The following is a 23,562-nucleotide window of genomic DNA, read 5'->3' as shown; positions in this document are numbered from 1 at the left end:
TAGTAGTTATTAATTAATAAATAAAACAACTCAGTTAATTCTTTCTAGAATATTTCCATGGAGAGAAATTAAGTAGAGTACAAAAGCTCAACAAAATTATATGTTCTTTTGTAAAATCTAGTAAAACTGCATTTTGGTAACAAAATAATCCAAGAATAGAGCATTTTATTTTATGTATTATGCTAATTAAACACAGCTAAATTTGATCGCAATAATTTATTCTAATGAAATCAAATTATTTTATATCATTTAGAAATAACTTGTTATGAGCTATTTCTCCGCTCTTTGAAATAAACTATTGTTCGGTTTATTCTTTGTCTCAGACTCCACTTTAGCCGTGTTCTTTGCACCGCATTTTTTTCCAATTCTTAAGAAAACAACCAAGTATAATTTTAATTATTCTAGAAATAAGAAAAATATCAACTAAATACAATATTTTTTTAACTTCTCTCTATCTTAAAATATAAATTATTGTAAAAATAAAAATATTTATTTTTTAAAATAGAGTAAATTTTCGTACTTTCTTACTTTAGTAACTTGTGGTTTAAAGTGTATCAATTTAGTATCTATGGTTTCATTTTTTTTTTTCTTCAGCTCTTTTGTTAATATTTCGTTAAATTATATGCAAAAACTTCAGATACCCCACATAGGTTTATCGAATATTCATTTTAGTAACTTTTAGTTTTAACTTTGACGTTACTGATTTAATGAAAAAAATTAATACATTTTAAATTGAAAAGAAAAATGAAATCACGAGATACTAAATTGATACATTTTAAATTATAGAATACTAAAATAAAAAAAAAAGTACGAAACAACAGCGAAGAGCATTTAAAGTTTTTCCTTTAAAATATTATCCTAAAAGTTTTGTTGTAATATAAGCAATCATATTACAACCACCAAAATGCAAATACCAAACATTTCTTTTTTTCCTCTTTCCCAAAAGGTAGCCATGATTTGCACCAATTGAATTTTAGGGTGACCTATGATGATTTGGATACATTTCATTTATTTATTTTCATTAAAAGTCACATGGCTTTTTGTACAAGGATTGGTGCATGGCCCCTATTATTAATTAAAGAATAGGATTAGGACCACATATATATCCAATTGATGAACATGGCCAAGCTGGAAATCCTTTTCTAGATTTTGTTGATGTGATTATATCTAGAACATTGCTTTGTTGTTATTATTGCTCATCAAAACAAAAGGAAGAATAATTAATGGAAATAGAGGTGAAAATTATATATGGAACAAAATTAAGATGTAAGAAAATTTGGATGGCATTATATATAAAGGTAAAATGAATGACCACCTAGTTGTAGGGGTGGCAATCCAACTCGATGTTCGCGAGCCAGCTCGTGTTCGGCTCGAAATGAACTCGAGATCGGCTTGCTCATTTAGTAAACGAGCCGAACAAAAGCTGAATTTTTTAGCTCGTTTAATAAACGAGTCGAACACAAGCTGGGGTCAGCTCGCTCGTGTTCAGCTCGATAACAGTTCGAATACATATATTTTATATTTATATAATTTATTTAATTTATATTTTTATATATAAATAAATAATTATATATAATATATATTTTTATTATTTAAATTTTAGCAAAATAAAAATATAAATGCGAGCTTAATTATAAAAAGACTCATTTATATGTAAAGTTTCAACTATTAGATCAAAGTCTAATGGATAAGATTTTATAAATTTATTTTTTTATATATATTTAATTTAATCCTTTTTTAATTTATTGTCGCTGCTGGCAGCTCGTAGGCCCAGTTCTTGTGTTCGGCTCAGTTAATAAACGAGCCGAAACGAGCTTTGGATTTTCGGTCGATGCTTTCAACGAGCCCAGCTCTGTGTTCGACTGCGTTTATTAACGAGCCGAACACGAGCCGACCCGAGCTCGCTCGTGTTCGGCTCGTTTACACCCCTGCCTAGTTGGTCTATGGCCAATTGTTACAGCTAAAGTATTTTAAATGAATATTTTTGATAGTTTGTGTTAAATAATACGAAATTGTCATTATAAGTCCGTAGAGAACGGTATTTAAATATTTTTATATTTAACACTCGCCCTCACTTCTGAGCTTAAGATTTTTCGCTAGACTCATGATGTGGACTTGAATTAAATAAAAAGAAAATAATAATGTTAGGAGTCTGACGTAATTCGAACTCAGAACCTTCTACTCTGATAGCATTTGTCGGATTGTTAGTTTAAAGAGGCCAGTATTCTGTCTTGTAGCGAGAGGTTAGGCTGAGCCAAGTCACGTTCAAATGGCGTGACGTTGGGTTAGCCAAGTCATGTTCGAAGTGGCATAAGGTTAGTTGGGCCGAATCACAATCAAGACCTGTAGGCGCTGTGTCTGTACGTTTTAAATAAATTTGTTGTATTTTTTTAACAGCTCGAGTTTTTGAGATTAATATTTAGTACCAATGATCCAACAAGAATTTAGACAAAATTTTTTTTGCATAAACATGAAGAATTTGAATGGTATAAAGTAAATACTTTTCTGGCTTTTTCAGTGTATAAAATCATCACAAAATAAATGGTAAATTGAAGCAAGAGTTTGGTTAATTCTCATCACTCTCTCCCTTGGTTGGTTGGACAAGTCCTGATTCACAAGTGAAAGCTAAAAGAAAGAGACCACTTTGTTTTTTTTTTCTTATGACATATGCTTGAATTATTTAGCAGGTTCTAGTGAGTTAATATTCACCTCAAAAAAAAAAAGAAAAAAAGATAACAAATAAGATGTTAAAGGATGATATAATTGAGTATATATATTAGTTACTTTTTTTTCCCTCCCTAAACATAGCTCTCATTGTATGAAAGATTCCTAAATCCTAAAACTTTATTTTGAGAAAATGATGTAAAACTAAATTTTCATGAATGCGACTGCAACAGTAGCTCATTTTTGTGAGAAAAATTACAAAATTTACAACCATTAAATTGCTACAACGTATAAATTATGTTTAAGAAACCAAAATAAAATGTGTCACGCAAAATTAAACGCCTATTGTTTAAACAAAAATGAACAAAAAATACATCAAAAAGATTATTTTTTAAAATAATATCCGCGCAATATTTTGATTTGTAGATTAATCGGTTTGTGGTGGTGTGATTCAGTTCGATTTGAATTATAAGATAAATTAAAATGACCAAATTTAAAATTTAAGTTTGGTTTTGATTTTGCTTGTAAGTTTGAATACTTGAATTTTTAAAAATAGTTTGAATATATGATGTACCAGTTAATTTGTTTAATTTTTAATTAATCAGATGATTTTTGGGTTTCAATTACTTGGTGTATCAAATGATAGCTTTGTATTAAATATTAGTACACACACTCATTAGGTACGTACATATATATATATATACACACAAAAGCATATGAAAATATATATTATGAGTTGATATTTTAAGTTTTCAATTTAAAAATAAATTAAAACGTTTTATTGTAAAATTTTAAAATTATATATAATTAAAATCGAACCAAAATAAACTGAAATTGGCGATTTTGGTTCGATTATGGATATTGTCAAAAACTAACTGATAATAATTCTAATAATAATTGCATTCAAGTATATATGTTAATGGTTCCAAATATATATATATATATATATATATATATATATATATTATATTATATATATATATATATATATATATATATTTATATATTTATTTTATTATTTATTTATTATATACTTCCGAAAGTTAATAATTGCTCTCAATTGTTGATTTACTTTCCTATCTCATTATTACTCGCGTGACAATCATTTATTGCTTCTGGATTAAGTATATCTGTTAATTATATAACATAAATTTGCCTCGGATTAAGAAAAGTCACTAACAAAAAAACAAAAAAACATCAACTAAATTTATTTTATAAAAACAAAACAGATAATATACTTTTAAATAATAATATATAATAATAATAAATATTATAATAATTAATAATAATAATAAATAATAATAACTTGACACAAATCATTGATCATCGCGCATGCAATTATGTGATCTGTATTTTATGCAACATTGTCGATGCTCTAGCTTAATAGGATGATACAATAGTATATATGTATTTAGTATATATTATAGGAGTGATGTTACTATGCTTCTGGACCCGGAGCCTTTCGTACTCACAGGTCGTTTTCGATATTGCGACTTTCGAATCGTCGATTCGGCTCCGTTTAAACTTGATCTAGAATATTTGAAAATACCTGAAAATAAATTTTATGATTTTTCGATATCATTTTACCTATGTGATCGAAGGGACTCAAAAATCAATAATTTAATGGCCGTGTGCTGTGAGCCGTTTGTGCAAGTTTAACGATCTAGAAATATCAATCACTTGTGAAATTGTTTGATAGAATTCTTTATATCTATATAAACAAGATCAATATCTTTGATCTAAAATTTTAATGTCAATATTATCATGTTTTGTAAGATTTTTACTTTTTCAGCCGTTGATTTTGAGCCCCTTAGTTCACTGATGCAATATGATATCGCAAAATTGCAAAATTTATTTTTACGATACTTCAAATACTCTAAATTCAAGTTTACACGGAGCCGATCGACGATTCGAAAAGCGCAACATCAACCAGAAAACGACGGCAAGGCTCCGTGCTTCCAGAAGCATAATAGCCTCATTATATATATATATATATATATAGAGTTGGACTGGGCTACTATTAGTAGCAAAATTTCATTGTTGCTACCAGTTTTTTAGCCTTTGGATCAACTCTTTTCATTATTTCTAACCATTGGATTAAATACTATAACCCAGTGGGGACCACTCAACCCTAAGGGACCACTCAACTCTAACCGACTAATATCATCTTGACCTTACAATTTTTCATCCAAGGGTTAAAAACTTGATAGTAAAAAGAGCATTTTACTATTAATAGTATTCCAGCCTAATTCTATATATATATATATATATATATATATATATAGAAAGTCTTCTGTACTTTCGAAAGTATGGAGACCTTCGTGCTTGTAAGTTGTTTTCGATAATAGGACATCCGATTCGATGATCGGCTCCGTTAAGTATAATCTACCCTATTGTAACTATATATCTAGAAACCAAATTTTATAATTTTTTTACATCATTTACCAAGTGATCAAAAGGTCTCCAAAATAACTATTTTAACGGCCGATGTGGCACGTTTTTATGTTCACGGTGTAAAAGTTTTCAAATTACATAAAAATTTAATAGAAAATTCTACTTAACATCAGTAGCAAGATCAATACTTACGATTTAAAATTTGAGTTCTTTATCACTATTTTTTATGAGATTTTTATTTTCAGCCGTTCATTTTGAGGCTACTCGTTCACTAGACAAACGAAGTCAAAATATTATAAAATTTGGTTTCTAAATAGTTCCAATAGCGTAGATCAAGTTTAACGGAACCGATCGCCAAATTGGATGTCCCATCATCGAAAACAACTTACAAGTACGGAAGTCCCGTACTTTCGAAAGTGTAGGAGCCTAGCTCTATATATATATAGAGTCCGGCTATGGTGCTTGTAAAAGCACCAAGCATTTGGTGCTTGCAAATTTTTTACCGTTAGATCTCTGCCTTTAATCATTTTTATCCGTTAGATTATACTATTCAACCAACCACCCACTCAACCCTAGGGGGCCCACATCATCCTAACCGCACATGCATTAATCTAAAGGCCAAAAACTTACGAGCACCAATAACTTGGTACTTTTAAAAGCATAGGAGCCCAATTATATATATATATATATATATATATATATATATATATATATATATATATATATATATATATATATATATTAGAGTCTCCCGTGCTTTCAAAAGTACGGAGGCCTCCGTATTATAAGTTGTTTTCGATGATAGGACATCCAATTCGATGATCGGCTCTGTTAGGCAAAATTTATGCTATTGGAACTATCTAGAAACCAAATTTCAAAATTTTTCGACATCATTTTACAAGCGATCACATGGTCTCAAAAAATGACTATTTTAACGGCCGATGTGGCACGTTTTTAAGTTCAACGGTGTAGAAGATATCCAAATTATATGAAATTTTAATAGAAAATTCTACTTAATATCAAGAGCAAGAACAATTACTTCGATTTGAAATTTGAGTCATTTATCACTGTTTTTTATGAGATTTTTATTTTCAGCCGTTCATTTGAGGCTACTCGTTCACTAGCAAACGAAGTCAAAAAATTATTGAAATTTGTTTCTAAATAGTTCCAATAGCGTAGATCATGTTTAACGGAACCGATCGCCAATCAGATGGTCCCATCATTGAAAAAACTTACAAGTACGGAGGCCTCCGTACTTTTCAAAAGCATAGGAGTCTAGCTCTCCTCTCTCTCTCTCTTCCTCTCTCTCTCTCTCTCTCTCTCTTTATATATATATATTTATATATATATATTCTCTTTTTGATTTTGGATAGGAAGTAAGGAAGATAACCCAGTTATCTTTTTTTTTTTTTTTTGGTTTCTTTTCTCTCTCTCTCTCTCTTTGGAACATCCAAACAACGAACAAAATGATTTTTTTTTTTTTTTTCGGTTCAAAGAGAATGTTAATATAAGTGAAATTATATAATATGTTACAGGAGACGAGTAGAGCTAGAATACTCTCAAAAGCACCATAAAGGTGGTACTTTTGAGTTTTTAGCCATTAGATGGATGGATGTAAGGTTGAGATAAGAGTGCTAAGTGGTGGTAGGTGGTGGTATGTGGAATAGTGTTTGATTTAAGGGTTATTAGTAATCAAGGAGTAGATCCAAGGGCTAAAAACCTAATAGCACCAAAGGGGTGATAATTCTAAAAGTATTCTAGCTCAATTCTACAGGAGACAGTCCTAAACTCTCTCGATCGGTGAATTAGTTTCACATACTTTTTACATTCATATAAATTTATGTTTAGATTCATTTTATACTAAATTACTACAAAAATATAATTACATTTAAGGACACATTTTTTTTAATATTTAACAATGGTTAAAAATATCCCAATATAATCTACAATCACTTTTGAAAGCGTCAGCAAATTAAGAGTCGTCACGTATAAACCGACACTTATACCAAGCGTGTTACGCCCCGGATTACTCGTTTCTCCGGGCACGCTGACAAATTCACCGTATACAAAGGAATTTTTCCTGTATACGAAGCGATAGCTGTATCTGTAATCATACAATACTACAACCAGTAGTATAGGCTGCTAAAAGAGAATAAAAATAAAACAAAAGTTCACTATACATACATCGAATCCAGGTGTACAAAAAGCTCGCTCCAGCGAGATACAACACAGTATGTGTAAAAACTCAAAAACTACAACTATCTGTAACTGGTACTTCTCTAGCTCAGCAACTCGTTAGGAAGGGCTCTAACTCGCAACACCCTTTCCACGATCAGACTCAGCAGCAGCAGCAGCAGCCGAAGAAGAAGGCTCTACAAAAGATTTCAACAACTGGATGTGAGAACTACTGCAAAAAAAAGTAGTCCTCAGTGGGTACCGCTACCGATCTCAACGGTTCACCCACTAACTCTACAAAAGTAAGCAGGGATAGTAAGAAAAGTTGAAACAAATCTACAGCTAAATGCCACTATATTATCATACTCTAACACAACAATCTGTAGAAAATGTAAATCCTAACCCAATCTCACTAGGGACTATGAACACACCCGTCCCACCTGTCGAAGTTACACTATCTGACACCAACCAGGTCGTCAATGGAGATCAAGTCCAATCAGGACACAACGACACCAACGCAAACGCACAAAGCCCGATTCTGGAGTGGCACTCGTGGGCGCTACCCAACAGAGTATGCAAGCGTGTCTCTGTCGAGCTCAATCCTTCTCTCACAGGCTATAGTCAAATAACAGGGTCTAACAACCAAAACACACGTGCCCTCGCCACAATCTGATGCAAAAACAGCGATCTGGGTCCACCATCAACCCCAACGACACCCGACAATCTGGAACAGTCTAAACAATACTGTAAAACTAAGCTCGGCATCCCAGCACGAGCGTAATATTATTCTACACTATTCTGGATATCCACCGCCCACAAACTGCGGCGATACAAACAAGCTACGGCTCATAGAGCTGAATCTGGTAGTTTGATCAAATGACGGTGTAGAAACGTCAGTTTTCTGCAAAGTCAAATTCAAGTCCAACATGTATAATTTAGCTAATTTTTCTAAGCTCCAATTCACATTTAAAAGCATGCAGTTCCGAAAATCGAGCTAAACCATGTACTAAACAAAGCTAAAAACACATGCTGTCGACATATATAGAATTAGAAGGAAACCCGTAGAATTCGGTAAGCATCATTTTGACCCACCTCGAAAGTGCGTCTAACTACGGCGAGAAGTCAACAGAAGCGGAACCACACGCTCGCCCGGCCTCCCCTACCACGACGAACGCACGCTCGAACGGCACCGCGGCGCGACGTCGGCGTCAATCCGACTCAACCCGAGAGCTTCTCCACGTACGGTCCAAGCTAGAGAGAGAGAGGAGAAGAAGAACAGCAAGAAACTTTCCTCTCAGCTCTCCCACATATATATAAGGAAGTAGGTAAGGATGAGAACAACGAGGCAGCCAAAAGAACAAACAGCCCCTCACTTACCCTGGTGTACTGGTACCAAACCAATGCTGTACCGGTACCACGCAGTAGAATAGCCGACCTGAGAGCAGTCTGTGCAGAAAAATGCACTGGGTACCGATACGCCCCTGTGTGGTACCGGTACCAATTGCTGAAAATCTGCGATTTGCAGATTACAATGCTAACTTCCTACTCTCGCGTCCCGCTGAGTCCAGTTTGCGTCTATTTCGTACCAATAGTACTCGGACTTGTCTCGACACTCTCCAAAGCTGTCGACAAGTCTCAAATGCTGAATTCCAGGGTTACTACAAAGCGCCAATAAAATATATTTTGATACCGTGAAATGTCAGAATTTTTAAAAATTCTGACGCTTTAAAACGTCGAAAAACTAAAAATAATAGTAAAATTTATTATTTAATAAATTATTTGATATAATGGAGGGTTTATATGACGACGCTTTTTGAAGCGTCAATATTTGTTATATTACGTGGTCTAAAAAGCGTCCTTATATTAGTTTTTTTTTAATGATTAATTAGGGTAATAATACAAACATTTAAATAAAGAAAATTTAATATCCCTATTAAATTTTTACCTTTTTATTTGCTAGTACACTCCGGACACCTTTAGCTCTATTTGTGTCCCCATGTGTCAATTAAAAAAAAAAAAAAAAAAAAAAAAAAGCAAAACAAAAACAAAAAAAAAGTGTCCTCATTCATTAGGTGTAGTTCATCAAATTAAAAATAGGACAGAGTTGAACAAGTCAATATGTACGAATATCTTTACTAATTATAACTCGAGTGTTGGTCGGCCACTTTAAGGAGCTGTAGTAGTTTCTCTTTTTTTTTGTTGTTATTAATTTTATCATTTTTTTCAAAAAAAAATTGACGGTAATGAAAATGAGGCAGAAACATGTAAAGAAAAATGTGTGAAAACATTAAAAATGTGTGCAAACATTAAATTCTAAGAAAAATTGATGAAATTTTATGGATCTTACTTAATAAAATAAATCTAAAATTTGATGAAATTTGTGCAAACATCAAATTCAAGTAGTAAACTCTAAGAGTTTGAAGATATTTGGAGAAAATTTTTAAAATTAATAAGAGTATTTTGATCAACTAGGAATATATTAAATATTTTTAAAGTTTCGAAAAGTATATTAGATAGATATTATCCCTTAATAAGATTATAATGTATAGACACTCCTTAACTTTAACCTGCTTCGAAATTGATCCTCTAAATTTTTTTTATTTGATTTACATTTTTTTGATTTACACTTTTTCTAGATCTTTTGATTTAGATATCTGAATTAGATCTTTCTTAAGTAATTTTGTAATTTTTGTTGGAATATATCTAACGCTTACGAGAGATGAATATCATTTCTTTTTGGCTAAATTACAGAAAACCCCCTTATAATAACTCGTTTTTTCACTTTTCCTCCCTGACATTTAAAAACCTACACTTGGCCCCCCTGTAAAATAAAAAATGTGCACTTCACCCCCTACCATTAGGGTTACGTTAAAAAATATATTTTTATGCTGAAAATACTCCTCCACCATCTCCCTGTTGCTTCGCCTCCCTCCGGCTCGCGACCTCGCCGCCGCCTCGCCGCCTCGCCGCCTAGCCGCCTCGCCGTCCTCCACTGCCTCGCCCTCACCCACATCCCCTTCGCCATCCTCTGCCGCCTCGCCTTCGCCTTCTTTGCCCTTCTCCTACCGTCGCCCACCTCGGTTTTCTCCTAATGTCGGCGAAATCGAGGGCGGCGAGGGTGCAGGAGGAGAAGGGGAGCAGGTGGAGAAGAAAATGGAGAGAAATCGCGGCCGATTGAGGTGGGAATCGCGGCCAAACGAAGGGGCGGCTGAGGAAGATGGGGAAGAAGACGACAATGGCGAGGGCCAAAATGGTCATTTTACACACCGTAACTCCCCTGTGAACATTTTTCATTTTACAGGGGGGCAAAGTGTAGGTTTTTAAATGTCAGGGGGGAAAAGTGAAAAAGCGGGTTATTACAGGAGGATTTTTTGTAATTTAGCTTTTCTTTTTTATAAAATAATTCTTAAGAACATGCATCTCTTGCGAGTATTTGGTTGTAATAGAATCTCTAAGGCCCCGTTTGGTTCGGAGGATAAGCGGGGATAACAAAAGTTATTCCCGCTATTCCGCCAAACAGGATGAAATTTGGCAGGAATATTTTATTCCGATCAAATCTTGCTATTCCCGGTTTGTTGCTAGCCGAATTCTCTAACTCTTTATTCGGTCAAAGATCCTCATCGGGGAGCGTGTCAGGATGAAAAACGGCTTCGGATGGTGACCCTCGAAGTTTGCGCCCTTTGACTGGATCAAGCGATTCGGCTGACGAGGGATCGGATCAGCCGAGTTCGAAGACCTTTACTATAGACTCGGTTCGGCTAGAAGAGCCGAATGTACAGAATGCACAAGATTTTGGGTCGGCTGATGAGCTGAATATATGGAATACACAGTGACTGATCCGTTGAAAGAGCCGAATGTCTTTATATATTAATAAAGCAGAGTGTGCCTGAAAGGCATACAGACTCTGAAAATCTAGATTACAACAGAGTGTGCCTGTGGGGTATACAAACTCCAGAGATCTAACTTTAAAACTACTCCTATAAAAGCAGTAAATGCGGATAAAAATAATTACATGTAAACTACTCCTAGAAAACGATAAGTGTAGGAAAGAAAAGTATTGAAAATGCGGTAGTCTTCCCGTTCAAGGGGGAGAAAGACCCATATTACAGTCTTTGAAGTTACTATTTATAGTGATGTCTTCTCAGCCCACATTATTGGTCGGTTTTTAGTAGTGGGGGAAGTGGTGTAGACATGATCTTAGAAGTTACACCCCACTTCTCATGGAAGTTACACCTCATTTCTCGACCGTTCCCGTCTAAATGCTCTTGACCTTCAGGCGCCTTATTGTCGACTCCTGATGCACCACGTGTCCTTATTTATTTGACTCATACGTGGGTTAGGTCGGCGTGTGTTAATTTTTTGGTATCAACATGGTTATTTCGAAATAGCGAGAAATTTGCTATTCCACCATTTTGATGGAATAGTGCTATTCTAATGCATAATTTCAAACTTATTTAAAATTATAAATTGTGTGAGTGTAAATCAAATAGAAAAAAGTTCAAAAAAATCAGTTTCCAAAGGGGCTAAAGTTTTGGGGGTGTATGCATTTAACCTGACAAAAAAAAGTGTAAAAAACAAAACTAGTCCTGAGATGGACTAGCTGTAATAGATCTAGCAATGCTCTAAATAATAATAATAACCAAATATGGTTTCCTTTCAATAATGATAATAAGATTAAATTATAAAAAAAAATTCTTATAAATATTTATTTTTTTATTTTTTTATTTTTTAAAAATTTATATTTTATTTTTTAAAAATTTTAAAAATATTTTTACGATGTTAAAACAGAGAGGTCAAAATAATCAAATAATCTTTTTTTATATAAAAAAGTAATTTTTTATATATTTTTATTATTTTGAAGGACAATAACTTGAAATGTTGAGAGGTAGAATATAAATTTTTAAAAATTAGAATAAAAAAATAAAAAAATTAAATATTTATAATAAATTTTTCTTTAATTTAACCTAATAATAATAATAATAATATTATTATTATTATTATTATTATGATACTCAATGGGGAAAAAAAAAAGAAAAAACAGAGGAGAGAGAGAGAGAGAGAGAGTGAGAAAAAAAACTCTTTTTTTTTAAAGCTCTTTTTTCCAAGGTTCAACAGAAGCAGCAGCAGAAACTCAACTCAGCATTATGAACAAAGAGCAGGAGTAGACGACATCGACGACGACCACGAATGATCGATCGGAAATAAAAGAAGATGACTGAGAAAGAAAGACTCGAAATCAATACACCACCACCACCGATCGAACAACAGAATTAAACCATGCACGAGATAGATTCATTAAGAAAAAACAGGAAATTAACGACGAGTACTGCATGCAAGGATCGAGAATTTTATGCATGGAAAGGAGGCGGCTTGGCTGGGGGCTGTGGGGTGATGATCGATGATCAGTAGTCGGGCGGGGGGATCTGCTCGTAGTTGGGGGTGATGAAGAAGACGTCGTAGACGATGGCGGCGATGGCGCCGCCAATGAGCGGGCCGACCCAGTAGACCCACTGGTAGGCCCAGGACCAGCTGACGAGCGCGGGCCCGAAGGACACGGCCGGGTTCATGGACGCCCCCGTGAAGGCGCCGCCCAGGAGGATGTTGGCGCCGACTATGAAGCCGATGGCGATCGGGGCGATGGTGCCGAGGCTGCCCCGCTTGGGGTCGATGGCCGTGGCGTAGACGGTGTAGACGAGGCCGAAGGTCATGACGATCTCCATCACCAGCGCCTCCCCCGCGCCCACGCCCGACAGCCCGAAGGTCCCCGTGGCCAGCCCGCCCGTCGAGAAGCGCAGCAGCAGGCAGGCCACCGTCGACCCCAGCAGCTGCGCGATCCAGTACAGCACGCCGCGCAGCAGCGTGATGTTCCCCCCCACGAACGCCCCGAACGTCACCGCCGGGTTCACGTGCCCGCCCGAGATGTTCGCGCCCACCGACACCGCCACGAACAGCCCGAACCCGTGCGCGATCGCCGCCGCGATCAGCCCCGCCGGCGTCGTCGCACCCCCGCCCGTTAGTTTGCCTGCAGCCGCCCATCAGAATACCCGTTAAATTATATGAAACAACTACCATACCGACCGTGCCTAGAGCAAGTGGCAAAAAGGTTATGGTCGGTACTGAGATCTCAAGTTCGAATCCTAATTGATTCACATTTTCAGCTAAAATTTAGAAATTTCTAAATAAAATAAATAGTATGCTACTTATTTTTGAAAAAAAAAAAAAAAACGTTGTACACGGACCTCAAGACAATTTTTTTATTTTTTTATATTTAAGCAACTGCTATATGTACTAATTTTATTATATTATATATATATATATATATATATTGTAAATCTTTGGGATTCATCCAAATATGAAGAATAATGTATTTTTCAACAATCTTTTTTATTTTTCTTATTGTTAAAATTTGTGAAATTTCTCAAGGGAAAATGACGTAGGCACACTAGATTCCAACATATATAGAGTGCCTGTTAACACTTCAGCCAGTCACTAGCTCCGCAAAACGTACCGACAAAAAAAAAAAAAAACAAAAAAATGAAAAACAAAAACGAAAAAAAAGAAAATGGGCTTACATGAAGAACAAGCGAACAAATTATTAAGCTAGCTACTTGTATATATATATCTCACCAAAAATAAATAAATAAATAAATAACCAAAATTAATGATTTTTACATAATTTTAAAAATAACAATAAGTTTTTTAAAAAAGAGTTAGCACACGCTTCGCTTGAGAGTCACACCAAGTTATAATTACACGTTTAACTAATTTAGGAGCTTCATGCTTGGCTTTATATAACTACTGTAAAAACTGCTATTTATATATATACCCCAAAAATATGGGTTTGCACGCTGCTGCTTGGTCATGGCGGTATACATATGTCGACATGCAAGTAAGCGTGTTTACAGTATAAATCAGCACATCAGTAATAATAGAAAATAAGTAGTACGAATTAGTTAAGGAGCAGGAGGAGGATGGGGACGTACTGAAGGCCATGCCGGAGCCCTGGCCGGCGAAGACGAAGATGAGGGTGGAGATGAACTCGGCGAGCGCCGCCTTGAGGGCGCCCGGGTGGTACGCCTCATCGTAGCTCCCGATTGCGATCCGAGAGATCGGCATTTCTGTATCCTCTCCTCTCCTCTACTCTATGCAGACAACCCTCTCCTAAAAAAGAAAAAAAAAAAAGAACGTTTACCGCAACTACTGCAGGTGGAATTGAAGAGAATAGAGGAATTGAAGAGAATAGAGGTAGCTGTCTACGTATAAATACCCGCGCGAGGGAGACCGGCGACCGGGAGTAGCCGGTAACCGGTGGCGGGTAGTTGGACGTGAGAATCGTGGGGATTTTTTTTTTCAAAATTAAAAAAAATTGGGGGAGGAGGGTATTTTCGTCAATTCGCTTTCGGAAATTAAAAAAAAGGAAAAACTAAAAAAAAAAAAAAAAAGGGAAAGAGAGGGGGAGGGGGTGCGAATTATTAGAGAGATAAGGTTTCCTCGTCGTTCGCGCCATTTTGGCGCCGATGACAGCTCAGCATCCCCGCCAGAGCGCTGTCCGAGCGCCACGTGTCCCACCCTGATTGGCGACAGCGCTCGTGGTCTCTGTGGATTGGGAGGAGGAGCGGGGCTGACACTCGTGATGTGCTGTTCCTGCTCCGGGATCCGCTGCTCCGGTTGTTGTACCAAACACCATTCTTTGATAATCAAACCAGTTTTTTTAAAAAAAAATTATTTACCGGTAAAAATGTACAGAGAAAGAGAAAGAGGAACCGGTTGGTTTAAAGAGATCAGTATTCTGCCATGCGACGGAAGATCATATTGGATCAAATCATTTTGTAAATAACAGAAGATTGATATAGACCAAGTCATGTTCGAAAATGTGGCGTGAGGCTTATTGGGCTGAATCATAATCCAGTCTATATATTTTAAATAAATTGCTCGTATACTTCTAACAATTCGAGTTTTTTTTTTTTTTTTTTTTTTTTAACCAACTATCCCTAGAGTAAGTGGCAAATGGCTTGATGGTTGGTATCCGAGACCCAAGTTTAAATCCTAGTTCATTCACATTTCCAGCTAAGTTTATTTCTAAATGAAATAAACGAAGCGGGTAGCATGCTACCTATCTCTCAAAAGAAAAAAAAATTCGAGTTTTTTAAATTAATGGGTAGCGCTAATGATCCGACGGTATTCTCTAGATTATAGGCATAATTAAAGCTATTATAAAATTTTTTTATTTAGGTAAAATTGTATCGAATTTATTTAAATTATGGACTATTTTGAACTAGTTATCCGATCTTTTAAAATTTTGATTAATTACCCAATCTTATAATTTGTTTGGGTTGAGTCAGTCAACGGCACTTTGACTTCAATATTTAAATGCTTCATTTATCTTTACAGATTTAATTAGTATATTTTATGTAATTTTTGTAACTGTAAATTTATTAAAATAAATAATTATTAAAATAAATAAGTAGTTTAAATTTTAAAGTTAAAATATTGTTGGCTAATTTAAATCAAACGAATTGAAAGATTGGGCTGTAAAATCAAAATTTTTAAAGATCGAATATCCGATTAAAAATAGCCCAAAATTCGAATAAATTTTTTATGTTTTTTTACTTCTATGTATTTCCCCAAATGAATGGAGACCACTCACCTATAGGCCATTCTCAAATAACCCTCCTTATAGTTAATGTTAACTTTTGATGAGACAACATTCTTAATTTGATGAGAGCGGGTAAAGTTGTGTTCGACAATAAATGTTAATTTTTTATTGTTTGGCTCATCATAATTTTATTTTTCGTTGAATCTCGAACTATCAAAAATAGCATAATTGGCTTTAGTGAATGATCTCACGCCGAAGTCAAATTATGGAAAAAATAGTGAAAAATAAAATCCTTAAATTATTTACTTAAAGTTGGTCACTTTTTCTAAGTCAAAATGGAGGGGTTTCAATTAAAAAATAGTAATAAAGTTTAGAAACTTTTTAAAAACTTGGAGTTAAATAAACCATTGGTATCAAAAGCTTTTACCCAATTATTTACTTTAGTCCTTAAAATTTTCACTTTTTTAAATTAGATATAAATCATTAATAATTATTGACTCTAATGAAAAATGCTGCATCAGCACCAAATAATATTTTAGCATTATCAGTATTAAATCTTGGCAGGTGACTATTTCTAAAAGCTAGAAACTTAACTTAATTATTATTAAAAAAATTATTATGAACTTAAATGCAAAAATTATTGATGGAAATTCTATTAACCCTATTTAGAGTTAGCTAACCAATGAGAAATGGACACATCATCTATGAAAGGTGTTGTGTGTTAAGGAATGATAGGGCTAAAAGAGATGACAATGTACATCTTAATTTGTTTCTGGAAACCTCTTGTGGTGATAACATCCAAAAAAATAAAATAAAATAAAATAAAATGTGAAACCAACTCAGCTATTAATTGTACTCATTAGCATAATTAATTATGAATCCCTCTAATTAGTCTACAATCATTAATCACTAATTTATTCCTTCAAGGGTTTAAGTAATTTATCCATAACTTATTCTTATATATATATTGGTTTTTAGCAACTATTGATGCTCTTCACTTGTCCCCATCCAAAACTTTTGAAATAATAAAATGGCATTTCATAGCCCCTAGAACCATCCACATAACAAGTTTTTATGATATCCAAAATTAGAAAATAAATTTTTATAAATTCTAAAATAGAAATTATATATTAGATTTTCTTTTTACCATAATAAATTAGTATCCTCTCAAGCAAATCAATTTATCTAGCCATTTTGTTAACTTTGGATGCTCATTAATTAGTTATATTTCCACATGCATACACTTCTTGTTATTGCATTAAAATAAGAAAAGAAGATCTTATTTGATATAAGTTAACGTCAAATCCAAATCATCAATTAACTAATGAAGACAATTTAAGACGTGGCCATTTTAATTGTAGATATATAGGATACGATTTTAGTTTTTTTATTATATTTTTATATTACTTTATATTATTTTTATTTTCTGAAACATTTAGTTTGTAGCACGAAGTTTGAAGCATGAATCATCAAATTCGAACATCCCTGGTAGTATTCGTTGTTTCCGTTCTATAATTAAAGAATCATTATTGAAGATTAATGATATCACTACAACAAAAACGGTCTATAGCGACACTTTTAAATATAGGTACATGTCAAAAAAGTGCTGCTAGCTAAAATTACCGACACTTTTAAAAAGTGTTGCTATATGTGGGGTCGCTAGGTATATAGTGACAGTTAAAGAATGTCGCTATAACCTAAAAGAGTGCTCCTAATTTACCAACAACTTATTTAAGCATTTAGCAACCGCCGAAACTCTATTTCGTTGGTTGCGGTGGCGGAGGAGGACGACAGGAATGACTCTTCGTCTAGAATTTCAGTGGATTGAGTGAAGAGAGAAGAAAATATGGTAATTGATTTTTCTTTTTTTTTTCTTTTTTATTTGTAATCGGGCCAAATGGACTGGGTGTGGTGGGTTGAGTAGAGTAATCTTTTATTTTTGGTTGAATTGGGCTTTATATTTAGGCATTAGTAGATGTTTCTTTAAGTTTTAGCATAAATGGGACACTTACTCAAAAGTGTCCTAAACATGTGTCCCTATAACCTAATTCTGTTGTAGTGTATATATATGTGTCGGAAGTAAAAAATATCAATTATATGAGCTGTCTCTTAATCATCAGTATTAGTTTTGCATTTCAAACTCACCAGTATTAATTAGTTTTGATTACTTACTAGTTGTAGGCCACGCATTTATTATTATTATTATTATATAGAGTTGGACTTTTATATTTTTAGAAGCACAGGGACCTCCGTGTTATAAAGTTGTTTTCAATACTTATTTTAAATTCTTTCAATCAACAGATAAATAATATTAAGAAATTATAAAATTTATTTTAAATACTTCAAATTACTTTAAATCAAGTTTAAGAGAGCAAGCAGGTCATCCATCATTCATAATTTGATAGCATGGAGGCCTTCGTACTTCTAAAAGCACACAAGCCAATCATCACTCTTTATGGTATCTTTATTTTCAGCCGTTAATTTTGAACCATTTCAATCACTAGCTAGGTAAAAGATATCGAAAAAATGTAAAATTTATTTCTTACATACTTTAAATATGCTTGATCAAGTCGATCTCCCGGATTCGATCGTCGATTCGAAAGTTCTATTATAAAAAATGACTTAGAAGTATAGAGAGCTCCATACTACTAAGAGCACAACAGTTCTGCTCCCTCTCTCTCTCTCTACATATATAAGTTTATTATATATTGATTGTTTAATCATATTTTCTTGGTTCTTACATTCTATTCTATAATTTATTTTTTATTTTGTTTAGATCAGTAGCTTAATTTTTACAGTACACTTGGAAGTTCATTAATTGGGATTCCAAACCATTGACTCACCCCCACCTCATCCACATGTCCTAACATTAGAATTGCAAATAGTTTTGACAACTATAAATTAAAAAATATTTTAATTATAATAAATTTTTAATCACTGTTTAAATAATACTTTAGTAGTTCAAATGAAGTTGTATAATGAATCTTCAAATGCCAATATTTTCATTCACAAAAACACACCTTGCAAATGGCTTCCAAAATTAATCCCAATAAAAATGGTCTAATTAGTAACCTTTTTTTTTTTTTTGTTCTCCTGCAACTTTTCTTTTTGCAACTTAATTAACATGAGTAGCCACTTTTCATAATCTCCCTAACTCCATATTTTGTAAAGGATCCTATGAAAAAAAAAAGTAAAATGAATAGAGATCCTTGAACTTTAGCTTGTTTACAAATAGACGTCTGAACGTTCAATTTTGATAATTATATTTTCTAAACTTCATCACATAGTTCAATAGTCTTCTCAAATGAACTTAACTATTATGTAGTAATTTTGATCAGACGTCGTGCGCATGATCCTATTAAAAGATAAAGAAACTTATTTTTTTCTTTTAATTTTTATAATTAAGCATGACGAACGAACAATATGTTGAATCAAACTTTGATTTTAATTGCTTTCTTTTACATATTAGAAAAAATAATAATAAAATTATATGTATTTTAAAGCTTTATAAAACTATATGCAATATGTATATGAGAAAAACAATTCGGTCATTGATAACTTTAATTAAGAAGAGGCGCTTATTGGACTATTTGATAAAGTTTAGAAAATATAATTGTCAAAATTAAAAGCTTAGGCACTTTTTGCAAAAAAGCTAAAAGTTCACGGGTTCTCTATACATTTGACCCCAAAAATAAAGTTTTTTTTTTTAAAAGAAACTTTTATAACAAGTCTATATAAAGTTTAAACATCAATTTACCCTCTTGCGGTTTATGCATTTTCACTTAGTTAATTATTTTGTAATTTAAAAAGCTATACTATATTATTTTTTGCAAATTAACTATAATGCAGTACAATATAGCATTTTATCATCTTATGATCTGCATTTATTTTTTGCAAATTAACTATAATACGGTATAATATAGCATTTTATCATCTTATAATCTGCACTTCACTATCTCGTGATTCAAAAAAAAAATATTACTTTACTATCATATTTAATATAGAATATGTAGTAAAATAAAAATAAAATTATAAGATAATTAAGTATAACTTTTGAATCACAGAGTCGTGAATTATAGATATGTCAAACCGTAGTAGAACAAATTGAAGTTTATCCTTATATTAATTAAATAAAGGAGTGCATCTCATTATTTAACAAATCCCAAAAAAGATTATTAAACCCTACAACCCCTAGGGGTTGTAGGATCCAAGGGATGTAGGAATTACAACCCATTTGGATTGTATACATAGCAACATTTTTCTATTAAATATGTAATACTAAAAGTACAATTCTCTAATCATAAGTTTCTAATATAATTAATTGTTTATCATATTATTAGCGTATGATAGATTTTTTTTAATATTTACAGCATAAGATTAGTATAATTTTCCCCTCTTTTGTTTGCCTAGAGGTTTCTGGGTCCTGCCTAGGATTCCTTTTCCTGTCTTGTGTTGTTTTTCTTCTTGTTCTTATCCCTTTATTTTTGTTTTTTTTCTCTATTCAAATTTAACTTATATGGGAATCACTTTATCTTATCATTCACAGCAAAAAAACAAAGCATTTAGAATAATTTCCACAAAATTTCATCAACATATTTGTAAGGAAATCCTAAATTTCCAGGGGTGCATGGCTTTGTGGGTGGGATAGAATAAAACATTTAAAAAAATGGGTTGATTGTATACAGCTCTCTATAAACATATCGAATAACAAATATATTTCTACAAAGTTCAACTTTTTATATTTATTCTTGAAAGAGTCCTAACATTTACAAATATGTCCTGGCTGATAAGATCTGTTAGAAAAATATAGTTAAACATAAATAAAATATTTAACCCTAATTGGCGAATGGGTAAATTGACAGTTTCTCCCTCTTATATTACTTGTGATGGTATAAATGAAGAAGATAACGATCGAAAATTTTTAGGAGGATATTTCTATATAATTATGCAGTTGGGGCTTTTAGAGGGACATATTTGTAATGCCAAAATTATCATTTCATTTATATTCTGTTAAAAAAATAAACAGTGCTCTAAACGGTAACAATTAAACCAGAGGAACAAATATGAATAACATTGAACTTTTGTAGGAATAAAAATGAAAAGTTGAACTTTGTAGAAATATATTTGCTATTCAATATGTTTATAGAAAGCTTTATGAAATTAACCTTAAAAAAAAAAAGGCAAATTTTCTTTTGCTAGTTTATTAATTTGTTCTTTCCAGAAATTGGATAAATTGCAAAGATTTTGAATTCGAGTCACGCTAAATTTCTAGCATTATTAATTTCCTCCAATTTAATTAAAATTTACGTCATGGACCTTGCAACCGTTAGCACGATTGTTTCACACATACTACCACCCGTCGAGTTATAATTTTTTTTTAATCTAGAAATTGGATCTTTGAATTATTGCTTACACCCATTGCATCTGTACATAGTTAGCACAGCTTTGTTGATTCTTTTTTCATCTCATATTTGAGCTACAATTCTTTCTGCTGGTTATAAAAATTAGATTTTTGAATTGATAATATAAGACCGATAAAAATATCAATGTATTCGTGGTATACGGATATATACATGAATTAGGTGCATGTAATAATTTTAACTTTAAAATAAAAATTAAAATAAAATATTGTTGAAAGTTTAAGAACAAAGTTGGAAAATTTTTTGAAAGTTTAGAATTTAAAATAAAAACTTACACTTGGGCCTTCTTTGAGTGCGTAAACATGGATCTTAGTCGGCATTTTTTTTTCTAATTTACTAAAGAAGGTTATAGTATTTATTGTTAGCTTACATGAGCTAGTATCCTGTTCTATAGTAAGAGGTCATATTGAGCCGAGTTATATTCGAAATATCGTAAGGTTTGGTGGGCCGAGTCATGTTCGAAGTGGAGTGAGGCTGGTTGGACCGAGTCATAATTGAGACCCGTGAACATTGTATCTGTACATTTTAAGTAAATTGGTTGCGTATTTCTAATAGCTTGAGCTTTTGAAATTAATGGTTAGCGCCAACGATCCGATATTTGTTGGAAAAAAATATAATCAAATATCTATACTGGAATACCATATATTATTTGAAATTTATTTTTTTACGGAATAAGATAATTAACATACGACAAAAATCAAAAACACTTTGCTTTTAATCGTACGATAACATTTTTATGTTAAATAATTTATTCTAATATCCAAATGGGACGTTAAAAGTTGATTTTACACTTCAAAATATTAGGCAAATTAACATGTATGTGTACTACATTGCCAACCAAAACATGCATGTGAAACGTAGTACAACGTGCGAGCGCTTTGACCAAGAAGTGAAAATTAATAAAGCGGTGCCTAATCTAATTAATTAATTAATTAATTAATTAATTATGAGTATTGTTCTAGTAAATGACACCATCGCATCAAGTGCTACACATGTAGGTTTTACCTCTAACTTAATTAATTTAGAGAAATTATTAATTAATGGGGACATGTGTATAACTAATGTGGTGTTTAATTCACGTGTGGAAACTAATTTTGTCCCACACAAAATGTTACTAAAATTGTTAGCATTAACCAAATAATCTTAATAATAATAATAATAATAAGTGTACCAAATTAACCTGCGTGGATTAATTTGAGAATACATGATCATATCTCTATATGTATTCTGTTATACTTGAGAATGATTTTTGGACCCCTTCTAGTTCTTTTTTTTTCTTCTTATATGAATATATATAAATTTGGTAATGCATTTTCCTACAAAAAAAAAAAAATCTAAGAATTAAGGATCGAAATATAAAATGGCATGACAATCTGATCCGACGCACAATCGAAATCTTTTTACATTAGATCATGTCATCTGATCATTCGATTCAAACTTTTGTTGTACTGAGAAATCAAGATCACAAAGATTAAAGTTCTAGTTTTGAATTTTCTTTTACTTTTGTGAAAATAAGAATCTAGCAAAGAATATTTGGTTTCTTGAATTCGCCCGATGCTTCCGCATTAACTCCCCATTAGTCGAAACTAGAGCTCAAATAATGATTGATTATTAAACCAACACTCTACATTACTTTAGAAACTTAATTTATTTTAACCAAAATGAGTAATTGACTAATTATCCATCAAAATATATCCTTGCACATGTTTATGTATGCATGTTTATGTATGCATATGGTGCCATGGTGTCCATGAGAGGGAAAGCTTATCCATTCCACACAATATCATAAATGGATATATAGCATGTGCCCCATATGTAGAAGGTGGGGTTGTATACATGCATGCATGTGCCAAACCACGTGGTTTCATATATGGTTTATATATATATATATATATATCCAATTTTATCATTTATGGAGAGAGAGATTTGAATGAGAAACTAGGGCAACAAAAAGTGGGGCTAAGTTTATGTGGACCTCACATATATATATATATGCTCTTCTTATTTCTCCTTTAATTGTGGGAGGGGCCTAAACATGAACTCATAAGATTCACTATAAAATCAAAGTTATATATTCTGGTCTATATGGTTTTGCTTCTATTTTCTGTAATTCAATTGAAAATACAAATTATGTAGTCGTTTTAACTAAATGTCTTGTATATAATCTTATGCAACTTCAAAGCATAAAAGATTTAATTTTTCTATTCGAGCATATAAAAGAAGTAACAAAAATCAAAGTTAGGTTCATCTGTTTTTCAATTGTCATATGTAATTAATTATAAAAATGGAGGAGAAAAGACCGATTTTTTTTAT

General features: G+C 32.7%; 1 protein-coding gene across 1 annotated transcript; it reads right to left on the bottom strand.

The window, feature by feature from the left end:
- LOC109714253 (probable aquaporin TIP1-1) lies at positions 12,496-14,477 on the bottom strand. Its single transcript, XM_020238793.1, has 2 exons — positions 14,217-14,477; positions 12,496-13,255 (listed from the first exon to the last, which is right to left on the bottom strand). The coding sequence occupies exons 1-2, from the start codon at positions 14,347-14,349 to the stop codon at positions 12,636-12,638; spliced, it is 753 nt and encodes a 250-aa protein (XP_020094382.1). The 5' UTR covers positions 14,350-14,477; the 3' UTR covers positions 12,496-12,635.

Source organism: Ananas comosus, linkage group 8, assembly GCF_001540865.1.
Source record: "Ananas comosus cultivar F153 linkage group 8, ASM154086v1, whole genome shotgun sequence".
Classification (NCBI taxonomy): domain Eukaryota; kingdom Viridiplantae; phylum Streptophyta; class Magnoliopsida; order Poales; family Bromeliaceae; genus Ananas; species Ananas comosus.
The sequence above is the reverse complement of the archived record's forward strand: the minus strand, read 5'-3'. Positions and strand labels throughout refer to the sequence as shown.